Here is a 17,048-nt window from a genome sequence, read left to right on the forward strand (position 1 = left end):
CTTAATACCTTTCATTAAAGATGTTCAAAGTCTCCACTACATATATTAGGCGAGTCTGGACAGACATGGATGTAAACTGCAACTTGACTGGTTGGCGTAGGCGTACAACCATGAGGCGGTAATTCTAGTTTTAAATCTGGGTCGAGTGGCTTTTGTCAACCTCTCGCAGCCTGAAGTGTACGTCCTCTACAGCACGGCAGTCATTATGGGATACCCTGTGATAGGAAGCCACTCGACACCTGTCGAGTGACCTGTATGAAGGATCTCCGAAAGGATTAACTGTAACGTGTTTGAAGTTAATGACATGAGACAGAGAAGAGTTAACCTTCATGTTGTCCTCGGGTGAAATTTGACCCGTTTTCAAAGTTTCTACATCAGAACATTTGGGTTTCTTTCAACCAAATTGTCCAGAAGTATTACTATCATTGACTGTTGGGTGTCTTAGTCAATTTTACAGTATTATTCTGACTAAACTATGACGGTCTGTGATTATCCATAAACAAAAATAAGATATAATTTCATACATACCTAATTAATTTTAAATTAGGTCTATTGACCATACTGTAAATTCCAAAATGAGTGTAAAAATAGTGGTAATAAGTTGGTGGCAGTGGGGGAAAGAAATGTAGGAAAATGCTACAAAACTGTTGAAAAGAGACAAAAACGTTTAAAGTGCCCATATCATGAAAAAAAAATATCACTTTTTCTTGGATTTGGGGTGATATTTTGTGTCTCTGGTGCTTCCACATTCATACAAACTTTGAAAATAAATCCATCCATTCTGTTCTGAGTGAGATACGGTTTCTGAATGTGTCCTGCCTTCAGGCTCCGGGTGAGCTGTTCAAAAATCGGCCCGGCTTGTGACGTCACAAGCTGAAACGAGCTGGCTAACCGCAACCGTTAGCTCGTAGCGTTAGCGTTAGCATCTAACAATCTAAAGGAGCTGCAGCAGTGAGAGAGAGAGCTGTGCAGTACAACAAAAATATGGTGTTTTTTTTTTAAAATCAAACCATGTAAACCTATTGTGGTACAATATTAAGACACAATTATGAACCTGAATGTGAGCATGATATGGGCGCTTTAAAAGAAATGTGACAAAAACATCAAAAGTGTTAATGTTCATTTTTGACATGGGAGGACAACACAAGGGTTAGGTAACTTGATGGATTTATTATTTCAACAACTCTTACGATAATACTGTGGGCAGGCATGAAAACACAAAGAAACGTGTGTCTGACATCAACTTTATGTTGTGAGTTGTTACAGTCTCAGACAGTCGGTCACATATAATCCACACACAACACGGAGGTTTCCACTGACAATAATTTATCATGCAGCATGTTTCATCAACAGTCAAAATAACTTTGAGATAACACTGAGGCTTGTTGAGGTATCATGTACGAGATGCTGAATTAGCAACACAACACACAAATATTCAGATGTGTGATTGAAAAGCTGTATGGCAACGGCTGGTTGCATAACGCTAATGTTTCAGTCAACACCAGACAGTCTCCACACTGACTGTAGTGAGTCATTCCTTCTGCAAACTCTTACTCTGTTACACTTTTTTGGGTGACATTGATGACTTAAATTTGGCATGTTTTCTTTGGATTTAAACACTTTATTTTGAACTAGTATTTTTTTTTCTTCTCGATTTTGTTGCATTTTGTTAATATTTGATTTATATTTCGCTTCCCTCGCCATACTTTTTCTTTCTCTTTCTTCTTTGTCTTTCGGTAAAGCACGTTGTATCTTGCTTTTTATTTGCGCTTAATTTATTAGTAATATTGAACTTTAATCGTACAAGTCACTGAACACAAAAAGAGGTACATTCCCTTTATTTTGTGTCTAAAAATAAAAGGTTGGTAACTAACTAGCAGAGCCCTGTCTTGTGGGTCTTGCCCTTTTTAAGCTGTGTGATTTCCAGGAAAGGTACTTGAGAATCTGGCCAACCGTGAAAGTCAGGCTCCGAGTATCGGTTGAATCATGTACACCGTTGCTACGTTGTGGTGTTTAGAGAGGTGTCCACATGCTGACTACGTGTTTGTTTCTGGCACAAAGAGAACGGATTCGACACAAATCGAGGTGTCTGAGGACTTGCTAATTGTCCCATTAGAGTTACATCTAAAATGGATCCAAACAGTTCCTGAATTGGTCCAAAAAAAGGTGCCAGTACCCTAATTCAGCAGTTGCATGACTGATCATTGCATGTGCCTTGGATGTATTTATATTTATACGTATATCTTGTAGATGTGACCCCGGACAGACGACGATTCGATCTAAGGAGCTTGATTCGACTACCAATCTCACGGTGTCTGTAACCGTGGTTATGAAACAAAGGACCATTCCATTCGGGCTGCATGTTTTGATTTTACATAGAATTGCTTGTTTTTTTCCCAATGAATTATGATACATACCCTATTTTAGTATGAATATTAGCCTATAAATAATACTGTTAATAACCGAAGAAAGGGTACTGCGTTGCAGCTGATGAGATCACAAGCCGGAACATAGCACGGACCCGCCTGGTGGGATTTAGGGGTCATCCTTTCACGTGGCGTTCACCATGTCTAATACAGCGGTTTGTCCTTTTGTCCGTAAAGGTGAAGGTTTTCCTCCGTTCATCACTTTCTTCTGCAATCGCCGATCAATAATTCTGTGCAGGCAGCGTCTCTGTTGATTTGCCACCGTTGTCTTTCCTTACAGACAAGTCTCGATGTTTTGAAGTCCGGTTAGATTAATACTTTTGGGACATTATGTCATCTAAAACGGAGATCTTTTGTTCAAAAATTAAAATGTCAAGAAAACATTTGGTTTACACAACATTGGTGAGACGCTTACTAAATAAGGTAGCCACTGAGGTAGCCATCCACAGACACAGTTAGGCTTAAAGCATACACTGTGCCTTCCACATGTATTTTAACATTAAAACATGATCAGGGTTTCCCCCAGAAAAGTTGTAAGTGTTTTTATATCTTTTATTTTGACGAGGGCCCGTCCAGACTGACGGCAGCATTAATGTAGAGCCAAATAGTTTCTGTGAGAACCGAAACATGGACGGAATCGTGAAAAATCGAGAATTTAAAAAAGCTATAAGACAGATTCCATAGGGCTCTACATTAAGTCAGTGCTAAAAGCTAACTGGAGATTTGAAAATATGACGTCTAAGTTTCCAAAAGAGCCGCCCCACTGTAACTAGTTTAAAAAAACGTCTTAAAAATACATTCAAAAATGTTTCCCCAGTGGCTTACGCCTGGTCGGGGGGACACTTAGGCTCGGTGGGCCACCAGGGAAACCCTGATGATGTGTAGATAATATATGAATATTCATCCATCCGTTTTCATCCATCAGGCCAAATTTAATATGCAACTACATATGGATACAATCTCTCTTTCAGCTAAGAGGTCCTTGGCCTAAGAAACGTTGAAGACCCCTGATCTAAAGAGAGGGTCGTAGCTCATGATGTTCAGTCGGCTCATCCTCTTCTACACCGGGTCCGGTTGGAGGCCTCGGTCTTCAGTTGGACATCTCCATGCTGCTGACCGTGTTCGCCGCCTGGACGACGTGCACCTTGTTGACCTCCCTCCTCTTCAGCGAGCAGCTGAACACCTTCCTGAAGCCTTTGCGGAAGTGCTTGGAGACGAGCGCGTAAACGATGGGGTTGAGGCAGGAGTTGGTGTAGGCCACCAGGTGGGACAGGATGCGGAGGACGTAGGTGGCGTGGTTGAGCGGGAAGCGTCCGAACCACATGCAGAGGATGACCAGGTGATGGGGGAGCCAGCAGAGGCAGAAGAGAGCGGCGACGACGACGATCATCTTGGTGACTTTGCGCTTGGACCGCCTCGACTCGGACATGTCCTTCACGGGGTCCACGCTGGTCCACAGGTATCGGATGGTGCGAGCGTAGGTGAGGCCAAGAACCAGCACGGGGAGGAGGTAGCCGAAGATGAAGGTGCACATGTCCATTATGATGCGTGGTTTGGACTCCCAGCCGGGAATACACACCACCGTACCAGCCAGGTCGATCTGTGAGTAGTAGCTGAGATACGGTGCCGAGAAAGCCAAGGCCAAGGCCCAGACCAGGCAGATGGAGGCCAGGGCATTCTTTGGTGTTCTCATCTCTCTGGAGCGGAGCGGATAGCAAATGGCCAAATACCTGTAAGAGCAAAGGGCAGGGTTCATACGTTTTGAAAAAACCTGGAAAAAAATTATGGAATTTGAAAAATGCAAATTCCAGGCCTGGAAAGGTTTTGGAAACATAAAAAGACCCAGCAAGTTTTGGAAAATTCATGGTATTTTTTTTTAACACAGTATAATAATAATAATATGTCATTAATACATGTATTTTCAAGTCGTCTTAACCTCGACGTTGTATTCGGGGAGCGATATGAATCCCACTATGAACCGCAGAAATTGTCATTAATTTTATAGTTACTGAGGGTAAACTTTAACACAGATTTTTATTCTTATTGTATAATGTCGACTGACATTTTCAGGAACACTTAGTCATGGAAATTTGCCAAAAAGTCATGAAAAAGTATTGGTCAAAATGCGTATGAACCCTGAAAGGGAAGAGATCCAGATGTTCATTCCTGACGGAGTGAATCTGTATAGTTTGTGTTGTTGATTATATACAGTATATGTATTTCAATCAATCACCATGTCATTTAAACATTTGAAATCAGTCCCTCATTTCGTTTTCCAATATCACATATTCACAAGCCTTTCGTCAGTCTCACTGAAGCGGCTGGTTGGGGACTACGGTATGCTTTTCTGTTGGCGTCTGTAAGACGCCTTTTGGCCTCGCCACCTCCGTACTTTACATTCTGTGACACCATATTTCTCGGCTGCTTGGCAGTTGTTTGACGACTCTGCTGCGTTTATCACCATCATCTTAAATTCAGCATCAAAACTTCTAAAAGTTAACCTGTTCCAAAGTATGGGGTCAGCGAACGCAAAAGTGCGATCACTCCACAGTTCGTACCTCGACCTTTGGGACTTCTAAAATAAGTTGCTTGGGTGACGCAATGACCTGTTGTGCTCGCAAACCATTAAAATCTCAGCCAAATACTAGAGATGGTCCGATACCGATACCAGTATCGGTATCGGCTCCGATACTGCCTTAAACGCTGGTATCGGTATCGGGAAGTACTGGAGTTTATGCACCGATCCGATACCACGTAATAAAGCCCTAAAGAAAATCTACGTTAAAGTAGTTTATTTATGTTCTCTTATGTTCTTCTTTTTCTCGTTGTAACTGGAGAATAAAAGAAAGTTCTGTGTTTGTTCATGTTTCACAAAGAGTTTAACCTGAGCCAGACCGACAACAAAGATAGAAATCATATCACATCCATACAGGGATAGTAGTATAAAGTTGTTAAAACATAATAAAATATATGACACACAGGTATCGGCTCGGTACTCGTAATCGGCCGATACGCATGTTCAGGTATCGGAATCGGTATCGGGAAGCAAAAAATGGTATTGGACCATCTCTACCAAATACGCCGGGGACAGTCTATTAATGACCTTCTTGTCCAGACATGGAAGTGATGAGCAGAAGTGATGAGCAAAAGTTACATTTTTACAATAAATCCCTTAAATATATAATATATAGGAGATATCACATTTGTAAACACACTTCAAAGTTGGCTTCTCCTCTCCGCCTCAGAGCCAGAGAGCGAGAGAGCAGCGGTGGTCGAACTAGAGAGTGAAAGAAGAGAGGGAGCGCCAAACAAAGCAGTGAATCGGAGGAATAAAACACTATTTTTCTGATTGTTTCACAGCAGTTACGTTCTAAAGTGCAAAAAAAAACCACACACACCTCCGCGGGAAAATGCCATATTGCCGGATTTTTGTGAATGCAGCTCTCATCTTGTCTGTTTTCTAATCAATGTTTTATTAAAAATACACAAAAATTGACACCATTCCATTGCCCCTTTTATCAGCCCCCCTGCCCCCCATAACACACATACAGTGTAAATAATTCCAAAACTAAGACCGTGTCGGTTAAACTTGTGCGTTGGTTAAAAAATGTACAACGGGCTGCACACCCTGCATGATATTATTAGCTGGGGGGTTACACACCCACCTGGGACCCAACAGCTCTTTGTTGACGCCCATAAACGTCCTGCACTCATTAAAATAAGAAGAAAAGAGAGAATCGAGGCAGACGGCAGCGTCTCTGCAGATACAGACATCGTCACACACTTCTAGTAGGCCTTAAGTGATGATAGAGAAAGATAGCTTTTGTATGAGTCTATACATTGTTTTCTATTTAAATTCTGCATATTATACCTCTGGTGTGATGTGAGGAATAAAACAGGAAACTTTTACTCATTTTTTAATTACATCTTAATATATTTATTTTAGCCTATATAATAAGTATTTATCTATCTATCTATCTATCTATCTATCTATCTATATATTTATCTATCTAAAATCCTGACAACGCCCTGTCAACTTACTGACAATTCCATAAAATATTAGTTCATACTTAGAGTATTTCCTATCTCCACTCACAATATATAACATGATGTTTTGCTTATGCTCGGGCAGCTTGTGTAGATTTCTGAACTTTCTGAAATGTAGTGGACCCACCTGTCCAGGGAAACAGCTGTCAGGGTGAAGATGCTCGCGTACATGGTGAGGAAAATGATGAAGTGCACGACTTTACAGACCGCCGGACCGAACACCCACTCATCCAGGGTGTAGATGGTGGCCTGGAAGGGCACGCAGAACACAATGAAACCCAGATCTGCTACTCCGAGGTTGAGGATGAACATGTTGGTGGTTTTGGTGTTCATCTGTCCGTTGCGGAGCAGAACCGCGAGGACCAGAGAGTTCCCCACGGTGCCGACCAGGAAAATGACCGAAAAGCCCAAAGAAATGACCACCGACTCCGCTTTCCAGGAGGAGAAATTCACCGAGGAGAGATTCATATTTAGGTTATATTCATTCATAATCCACGCGGGCAGATATCTCTTCGACAACGCTATACAGGCACGGCTCGTGGAGACGCGCGCTTCGTTTGCGCGCCCCGTTTCTCTATCCAGACGCAGCGCATCAGGCGTTAGACCTGGACCGTTCATCTCTTCCCAACCAAGGGTACTTGGACCCCAGGGGGGTACTTCTGCTGTTGCCAGGGGATACTTAGAAAAATTGTGGAGCAGCTCCACTATTTGAAAAAAATATATATATAAATGTATGTCATGTAACTGTGATGTAGGCCTATATTCATCTACACATGGACGTGATTATTTCCTGTAGTACGCTGCGCGGAGGATGTCACTTTTTCAAGCTCCTGAAGGTTTATTTTTCATTTATTTTTTAAGGCAATTCTCCTTCACATTTCTCTTGCAAATAAAATTATATATCAGAGATCTTCAATAGGGGGTCCTCAGAGTTACTGAAGGGGGTCCACCAAAGTATTGTTCCTTGATCAAGCATATTATTACCTAATATATATCAGTCTATTTGTGGGGGGGAAATGATGGGCTTACTGGCCCATATGTAAGGTAGTCGATCCACAGATCCAGTTTATCCTATGGATTCACTGTGCCACATGTGTGTTTAACAATTATTATTTTAATAGCTAGTATTCTATGTACTAAGAAGGTATGTATGAAGGCTTTAGGCCGCCCTACACGTTATTGTAGGATCAGTTTATTATGCAATTTTATTATATATATTATATGTAGGACGCCCCCTGTTATATACTGTATCTGTTATATACTGTATCTGTTCGGAGTGGCTCGTATGTATCCTATATCATCAGCTGGCTTTGACTGTTGCGAGTTGATTCTGGAAGAAGTGACGAGATCTCTGGTGAACACGAAGCAGGCTTTAGTTCTAAAGGTTTTACAGGCTTAATGAGACACACAAGGGTTTCTAACAATCCCCTCCGTTGGCTCCCATGACAGAGTAGAAAGATAACAGAGGGACTCCAGATGAAAGGAGGATTGGTTCGAGGTGGCCTCTCACACACACAGAGACATTCTCAGAAAGAAAACACATTAGATACACATTGATGATGCCAATTAAAACCGATGAGAGAACAGGCTTTCTTCAGAGTCTTCACAGAGTGGTATGTAACAGATTCACAACAGCATCCTTTTTAGTTTTCTTATAAATGTACTGTATGTGTAAAAAAAATAAATAATAAAAAGAATGGAAAAAAGACACAGACAGTAGCCTACTGTAGGAGGCTTTCCCAACCTCTGTCTCTCGGCTTAACAAAGCTAACTGATACATGGCTTTAACAGAGGAGCTCTGAGGAGTAAGTCTGCTTGCAAATGTTGCCAAATGCGTCAAATTCAGTAATGACAACTGTCTCAGACGTCACATTGTCGATCGGTTTATCGATTACACTTGCAGCAGTGTCTGATCGGTTTAAAGACGCCTGTTGTTTTTGACTGAATCATGTCAATACTCTGACACACAGTCACACATTCAGGGCTTAGACATGTTGTCTTTCAAACTACTACTTCTGCTGCTACTGACCCCTGAGATGTAACCTCTAGACCAGTGGTTCTCAAATGGGGGTACGTGTCCCCCTAGGGGTACTTTGGAGGACTGCAGGGGGTACGTGACATTTTTTGCAAAATGTTTTTCAGTTCCAAGGCTGTAGTTACTTCTACTGTCTTTTTTTTCTCTCCAAGTTTGTCTTTTTTCAAAGTTTGTGTCGCTTGTTTTTGAAGTTTGTCACCTTTTTTTGAAGGTTTTGTCGTTTATTTTGACCTATTCTTGCCTTTCTTCCTTACTTCTTTCTACTGTTTTTTTTTTTCTTCAAAGTTTTTGTCTCTTTATTCAAAGTTTTTCTTTCTGCTTTTTTTCCAAGTTTTTGTTGATTTTTTTCGAAGTTTGTTGCAAATTTGTTTTTACTTTTGTTGTCCTGTTGCCTTCCTTCTTTCTACGGTTTTTCGATGTTTTTATTACTATTTTAGACCTATTCTTGCCTTACTTCCTTCCTTCTTTCTACCACGTTTTTCCAAGATTTTGGCTTTCTTACAGTTTTTGTCTCATTTTTCATCAGCATTTAAATATTTTCCAGGTCCAAGGCTGTTGTATAGTCAATCTATCGCTGACATCACTGTATTTTTTCCTCTTTATAGAAAATGATAAGCACTGGTTAGGGGGTACATGGCTTAAAGAAACAATTCAAAAGGGGTACATTATTGAAAAAAGTTTGAGAACCTCTGCACTTAGACTTGTGATCTAGAAGCTACATTGAATTAACCTTAAACCAGTTAGTCAGTCAGTTAATTGGCGTTAACTTAGTTTGATGTTTTTATACAGTAAAAAATACGGCCTCTTATTGTATAATGTGTGTTTGTATGATTATGGGAAATTATTATAAATTACACAATATTTATATAATATACCAATATATAAAAAATAACCCGGTTTATGGGTAATATTTAACCCAGCAGTAGAGTTACTTTCAATCACTAGGTTGGGTTAAATAAAATAACCCAGCATTTGGGTTGAACTGGGTTAGTTAGTTGGTTAGTTTGTAGTTTATTTTGAACATGTTAAAAAAATAAATATATATATATATATATATATACATACATACATGCATACACACATTTACACAAAAATAAGAAGTTAGAATATAATGGGTGTATTTGAATACTTAAATTATTGTTGTTTTTAGGGTTGCTTTTGACTTCCAGACTGCAGAAAATCGATCCCAATGAGCCAGCAGTTTGTATCCAGTCACCTGTTGACCCTTCAGACAGGGGCATAGCACAACATTCTGGGTCCTGTAGAAAGGCATTTTCTATGGGCCCCTCCCCGCATGCAGAGCTATTCATTCTAGCCTCTTTTTGGGCCCTTCTCACATGAGGGCCCTGGGTACTCAGTCCCATTTTCCCCCCAGTCCAACGCCCCTGCATGAGGAGGCTAAAGGAGACTTTTAGCGTCAATAACAACGTGACCAAGCGTCCGTATTTTACGCGATGGGCGTGAGAATGTGTTGGGAAGAGTTCAGTCTGCCCCCCTGTGGTCACCCTGAACCACTGCAGGGTTACTGGAAATCATTTACTGTGTCCCTGCCGAGCAGTGGTGGAAGAAGTATTCAAGTCACGAGTCAAGTCAAGAGCTTTATTGTCAATTTCTTCACATGTATTAGACATGCAGAGGGATCGAAAGTTTGTTTCTCACCATCCTAGGTGAAGAAGAAAAGAGGGATAGAGAGAGGGGGTAGAGAGGAGAGAGAGTTCAGTTTCCTGACAGCTTGGTGGATAAAGCTGTTTGCTAGTCTGGTGGAGCGGGCCCTGAGGCTTCTATATCTCCTCCCAGAGGGCAGGATGCCTGTCGTCGCTCACAATCATGGTCGCTTTTCGGGTGAGGCGGGTGTTTTATATCCTTTACTGCCGTAATAGTACTAATACCACACTGTAAAAATACTCTGTTACATGTAAAGGTCCTGCATTGCAAATGTTGCTTAAGTTAAAGTATAAGTATCATCAGGAAAATGTAATCAAAGTATTAAAAGTAAAAGTACTCGATGCAGAACTCTCCTCCCATTGTAGTGTGTGTAAAGGATCCAACCAGTTGTGTGTTTAATGGTCGGATCATCTCAGCTGGACTTGTAGTCATTATAATGTCTGCTAGTTTACTTTAGAATCAAACATCAGATTTTATAAACTACATGTGTTTAGTGTGCAGGAATCTTAACGTGTAAAGTAACTAGTAACTAAAGCTGTAACAGATGAATGTAGTGGAGTAACTAAAGTAACCAGTAACTAAAGCTGTAACAGATGAATGTAGCGGAGTAACTAAAGTAACTAGTAACTAAAGCTGTAACAGATGAATGTAGCGGAGTAACTAAAGTAACTAGTAACTAAAGCTGTAACAGATGAATGTAGCGGAGTAACTAAAGTAACTAGTAACTAAAGCTGTAACAGATGAATGTAGTGGAGTAACTAAAGTAACTAGTAACTGAAGCTGGAACAGATGAATGTAGCGGAGTAACTAAAGTAACTAGTAACTAAAGCTGTAACAGATGAATGTAGTGGAGTAACTAAAGTAACTAGTAACTGAAGCTGGAACAGATGAATGTAGCGGAGTAACTAAAGTAACTAGTAACTGAAGCTGTAATAGATGAATGTAGCGGAGTAACTAAAGTAACTAGTAACTGAAGCTGTAATAGATGAATGTAGCGGAGTAACTAAAGTAACTAGTAACTGAAGCTGTAATAGATGAATGTAGCGGAGTAACTAAAGTAACTAGTAACTGAAGCTGTAATAGATGAATGTAGCAGAGTAACTAGTAACTGAAGCTGTAATAGATGAATGTAGCGGAGTAACTAAAGTAACTAGTAACTAAAGCTGGAACAGATGAATGTAGTGGAGTAAAAAGTAGAATATTTCTCTCTGAGACGTAGCGGAGTAGAAGTAGAAAGTGGCATGAAAAGACTCAAGTAAAGTACAAGTACCTCAACATTTGTAGTTAAGTACAGTACTTGAGTAAATGTACTTAGTTACATTCCACCACTGATGCTGAGTAATGCTGGGTTTTATTGCATTATATACATATGACTTCATTTAGATGCCTGGTCTGTTTATATGAACTTTGTCTGTTTTGTAATGAAACCGTTTGTGCTTATTTTCCTTTAGTCTATTTTATTCCCAATTTTGTGAATAGAGCTCCAACTATAGCGATTATTTTCCTTTTCAATTGATCCGCTGATTCTTTTCTGGATTAATCACTATTTTCTGATATTTTATTGACAAAAATTGAGACCTTTTCTAATCGCTTGTCCGACCAATAGTCAAAGACTCAAAAATATTCTGTTAATACATGTGGCAGTAATTTGCCATACAGAATGGAAGAGAATGCATGTTCAAAAACTGCTTTTTCTTCTCACTTGCATGTGTTTCATGTGGATAACCTTAGTTATAACACCTTTTTAAGCCGCTAATAAGTCACTGGGCCAGAAATACCAAACACCTTATTCTTCTTTGGACTGAACATATCAGGGGGAAAAAAATCTAAAGTACTCAAGTGTGTTGGAATTTTCCTTTCCTTGACAAAACATTTTTCTAGTCAGTGGAATAATCGTTTGCAGGATGACCTCTTTCTGCAGTCCTCAAAAACACTGTGTGCAACACAGAGGAGGAGGGTTGGCTCTGTGGGAAAACGTTGCCTCGCCTTCCATTCCAAAATACACACATACATACTAAAGTCCATTTGTTGCAGCCCCCTCCCCCAACATCCTCTCTTATACAACACAATAATCGGGTTTGGAGTTGGAATTCTCTTCCATACAGACGCTGGGCTTCACTTCTCCAGAGCAGGTTCAATGTGCATTTTTCCGCCTTTTTTATAGATTTAAAGGTAGGTTATAACACTTCCTTTTTTCTACAATACATTAGCAACTCAGTTAAATGTCTACACAGCATTACTGAAAAGAAGAGACTCTCTAACTTGTGCAGGACTCAAAGAATGTGGCTCATCTGTAGACGACAGTGTTACATTCCTCTTTTTACTTTCTCTACAACAAACATGCAGAAAGGAAATTGGACTCTTGAGGGCATGTTTCTCATGCATGCAAAGTTTATATAGCCTGTTGCTATAATAATAATAATGCAGATGATGAGATTAGAAACCATACCAACAGCAGGCCTTATGCCAGCCGTATGCATTCCTCTGGACTTTGGTCTGTTAAAGCAACATTTCAGGTTTAATCTTTATAGCCGGCACTTTGGCCCACATGCCAATTTCCCTCCATTTTTTTTATCTGTAAACCCTAAAGCCAAAGGTCTAACATCTAGAAAATGGGGTTTGGAATTGCAACAAAATAATTTGCTGGCAGCATGACATAGTAATTTATATTTGAAGTGATGTGTTTTCCAAGTATTGAAAAGTTCAAACAAAAATGTAATGCATTTCGTCACTTTTTATGTAGTTTTGGTGTTTCAGACGAACGATTCGTCTGTGACAATTTTCCGTCATGTTTTTGTTGTTTTTTAGGATTGTCGGAGGGAGCAAATTTAATAGAGATTATTTTTTTAACCTTTATTTATTCAGGGAAGGTTCACTGAGAGGAAGCCTCTCTTTTGCAGGAACGCCCTGATCACATTCACACAGTTCCACATTCATACCTGGAAGCTACGCAGTACAACTACTGCTGGCCACCTGCTGGCCACTGAGCAGCTCCACTGGAGCGGATGGAGGTTAAGGGCCTTGCTCAAGAGCACCTCAGTGGTGGTAAAGTTTTTTTTTTTTTTACGGTAGACACATCCAAGGTGGCGCGCGACATCGTGACGTCAATATGATGCAATATCCGGCCGGTGCGTACGATTTATGGCGCGCGATACGAGGTCGCGCGCAGCTTTTTTTTTTTTTTTTTTCAGCGGCGCGCGACAAAGCGGAAACAGGAGCCTGAACGAGTTCGCCGACAACCGGATGCCAGGACTCTCAGAGTGACTGCAAGTCTGTCTGGTAAACTTACCGGGTTAAGATGAGCTCTTTTATGGTGAATGAAAGGCTCGATCCGACGAAGTAGGTCATCCAATCAAATCGAAGCATTGACGGCAATGCTGCTGCTTGTTGTTCTGCTGTTTTTTACCTTTTTCTTCTTCTTCTAGTCCGTAGAAAGAGCAACGTCGGTAGCCTTTGCTCACTAGCGCCACCGCTGTTCAGGAGGCAGCTAGTGCTAGACCACCAGCGCAGGTATAAATAGTCAGTATACATGACGTCACATATGCACGCGCCAGCTCGGCTGCGGTTACTGTAAAACGCACTTAATGAGGGAGGGACAAGCACTGCTCTTTCACTTTCTACACCCAGATTTGATCCTGTCGGTCTGGGGAATGAACCGACAACCTCCCGGTCAGAAGCGCACATCTCTAACCTTTAGGCCACTATTGCCAATGTAGATAATTACAGCTTAATATAAAGACTCATCAGAAATTTGCGATTAGTCACATTAAACTTGTATATTGGTTGTTTCCCTCAGGTTTAATCAATGGGGAGCCTTCCAGGTGTTTTCCTTCTGCTTCTGGTGGCGAGTGTTTCCCTCCCGTCGAGCCCCGGTGTAGACGCTGGAAAGATCCTGGTGTTCCCGGTGGATGGTAGCCACTGGGTCAACATGAACCTGCTGATCCAGAGCCTCCATGCCAGGGGCCATGAGGTCACTGTGGTCCGCACAGCCACCAGCTGGTACGTCAAAGAAAGCGCACCACACTACCGCTCCATCACTGTCACCTTACCGGAAGCCATCAGCATAGAGGAGGAGGACTTCTTTGTAACCTTCCTGGGCAAGATGCTGGAGATTCAGAAAGAAGGGGCGTCTCTTTTTGGCTTTGTGAAGTTCTACTGGGAAATGCTTCCTTCGCTGTCAATGATTCACCAACAAGCCAGCCTGTTGGGGGTCAAAATGTTAGAGAACAAGACTCTAATGCAGAGTCTTCGTGACACTCAGTTTGACATGGTTCTTCTGGACCCGGGGTTGCCTGTAGGGGTTCTGGTGGCTCACGAACTTAAGCTGCCAACTGTTTTTAACGTAAGATGGATCACCAGTGGAGAAGGCCATTTTGTGGTGGCTCCATCCCCAACATCCTACGTTCCAACTTCAGGAAACGCCGTGTCTGATAAGATGAACTTTGGGCAACGAGTCAAGAACACGCTACATTATTTTTTCAACACAATCATTGACAAGTTTTTAGTATGCCCTCACTATGATCGACTGGTCGAAAGGTACTTTGGTCCAGATGTGAACTTCTATCACCTTCTGCAGGGAGCAGACATCTGGCTCATGAGGGTGGACTTTGTCTTTGAATTCCCTAGACCCACCATGCCAAACATCGTCTACATCGGTGGTTTTCAGTGTAAGCCTTCTGAGCCTTTATCATCGGAGCTGGAGGAGTTCGTTCAAAGTTCAGGAGAGCACGGAGTCATCCTGATGTCTCTTGGCACACTCGTCAAAGGCCTACCTGTAGAAATTACTTCTGAAATCGCCGCGGCCTTTGCCCACCTTCCTCAAAAAGTCATATGGAGGCATGTCGGGGAGCGCCCCAACAATTTGGGCAACAACACCCTCCTGGTGAAATGGATGCCCCAAAACGACCTCTTGGGTCACCCAAAGGTTAAAGCCTTCGTGGCTCACGGTGGCACCAACGGGATCTACGAGTCCATCTTCCACGGAGTGCCGATAGTAGGCATGCCCCTTCTGTTTGACCAGTTTGAGAACTGTTTGAGATTGGAGGCGCGAGGAGCCGCTAAGGTGATGGATGTGACCAAACTCACTCGTCAGAACTTCCTGGAAGCGTTACAAGAAGTTATACACAATCCTTCCTACAGAAACAACATGAAGCGACTCTCTTCTCTTCACCTGGATAAACCAATGCATCCTCTGGAAACGGCCATTTTCTGGATTGAGTTTGTTATAAGGCACAAAGGAGCTGCACATTTACGCACTGAGTCTTATAAGATGTCCTGGTACGCTTATTATTCTGTGGATGTTGTATGCTTTTTGATAGCAATCTTGTTGATGCTGACAGCCATTGTAGTTGGATCAATACGATTCCTTTGCCTTCGATTGTGCAGGAGAAGAAAAACCAAGAAGGAATAGTAACTGACTCCTCACCTCAGATTAGTGCACATTTAAATGAACAAATGATCTTAAAGGATAGGGCTGGTGTTCTAGACTCTTAGCTAGGGATGTAACGATACACTCAACTCACGATTTGATACCATTCGTGATTTTAAGGTCATGTTACGATTTTCTCAGGAGTTGTTGAACAGAATGAACTTTGGTGATGTCTTCATCTTCATCTCTTATCTTAATATCTTAATTAGCGCCCTATACTTTGGTTAATGATCAAATACTTACAAAGATAATGAAATCACAATGAGCAAACAAAATGTTAACATGTTAAAATGTTTAACATCAGCATGTTAGCATTGTGATTGTAAGCATGTAGAATTGTATCTTGTACACATTGTATTTGACAAATGAAATTGATAGATTGATGTTAGCATGCTGACATTAAAATGAACTAGTCATCAAAGATGCACACTCGAAGAATTTAAATGTAACTAAGCTCAAGATACTTGATTTTCCTCTGGGATATATGTGTAAATGTTTTGGAGCTTCTCGCCATCAAATCTTAAAAGTGCAGGATGCAAAACATCCAAAACATCTGTACGCTTTTTACTATTGTATACATCAACTGCAGAAAAGTAGGTGGATACGTTGATTTCCTTTCAGCGGACAACTGTGCGCGTGTACTTACTTCAACTCTTTAACAGTAAAACGGTGACACTCTTAGTTGTTTATTCATTTTCTTACTCATAGCAAGCCGATCATAAATATAATAAGATGTAGAAAATGCACTTAACTGCCTTATTTCACGTGTGTTTGTTTCTATAAGGATCAACAGTAGCTGCAATTGCAGCAATGCTGCAACTTTGTGTTGTGTTTTATTACTTGAAGAAATAAAAAATGCAGTCGGTTGTACCAATTGAAATTTATACAGGATAAAATAAAATGAAAAGTAAGAAAATATATTTGGCAGATACTGTTTTTATTTTTTTCAAAAGAGCAATGAAAAATATTGTTTAATTTTGAAAGCAAACATGTACACTATCACCACTCAGATTTGAATACATAGCAAATCACAGAGCAACGCATTCATGTTCGTGGGTTCGTATGAGATCATACGAAAACTTTGGCACTTTTGGTATAATATCCTACGAAATGAAGGCGACCATTAGCTGGTCACATTAAATTTTGCTTTCTTCAAAGTTAAATTTAGCCGAGAAATGGAGTGACTGTGAGCCGGATACAGAGCACCGCGGGGTTACGGTCGTTTCAGCGGATGTTGCAGTTGAGTTCAGCCGACAAAAGTGAGTGCATAGGTGATGATAGTTAAGTTTAGACCCTTAAAACGACTAGTTAAGATTAGAAAAAAGATTTTGGTTTGGGTTAAAACACCAGTACCCTTAACTAGGATTGGGTAACGAATTGAGAATCGCCAAGAACCTGATGCAAAAGGAAGAATCGGAATTGGAATCCAAATTGTTAAAATCAAAAC

At 40.9% G+C, this 17,048-nt stretch overlaps 1 protein-coding gene and 1 pseudogene across 1 annotated transcript; one reads left to right on the plus strand and one right to left on the minus strand.

The window, feature by feature from the left end:
• Nucleotides 1-3,516: 3,516 nt before the first annotated feature.
• Nucleotides 3,517-6,987, minus strand: LOC114548642 (galanin receptor type 2). Its single transcript, XM_028568645.1, has 2 exons — nucleotides 6,601-6,987; nucleotides 3,517-4,156 (listed from the first exon to the last, which is right to left on the minus strand). The coding sequence occupies exons 1-2, from the start codon at nucleotides 6,960-6,962 to the stop codon at nucleotides 3,517-3,519; spliced, it is 1,002 nt and encodes a 333-aa protein (XP_028424446.1). The 5' UTR covers nucleotides 6,963-6,987.
• Nucleotides 6,988-8,014: 1,027 nt separating this feature from the next.
• On the plus strand, nucleotides 8,015-16,320 carry LOC114547949 (UDP-glucuronosyltransferase 1-2 pseudogene; annotated as a pseudogene).
• The last annotated feature ends 728 nt before the right edge of the window (nucleotides 16,321-17,048 follow it).

This window comes from Perca flavescens, chromosome 21 (assembly GCF_004354835.1).
Source record: "Perca flavescens isolate YP-PL-M2 chromosome 21, PFLA_1.0, whole genome shotgun sequence".
Taxonomy (NCBI): domain Eukaryota; kingdom Metazoa; phylum Chordata; class Actinopteri; order Perciformes; family Percidae; genus Perca; species Perca flavescens.

What these genes read in the sequence shown, in the direction of transcription:
- LOC114548642 (XM_028568645.1), bottom strand. Translation starts at nt 6,962, where the DNA reads ATGAATGAATATAACCTAAATATGAATCTCTCCTCGGTGAATTTCTCC. An exon ending in ACAGCTGTTTCCCTGGACAG is followed by an intron (nt 4,157 to 6,600) that starts GTGGGTCCACTA and finishes TTGCTCTTACAG; the next exon opens with GTATTTGGCCATTTGCTATC.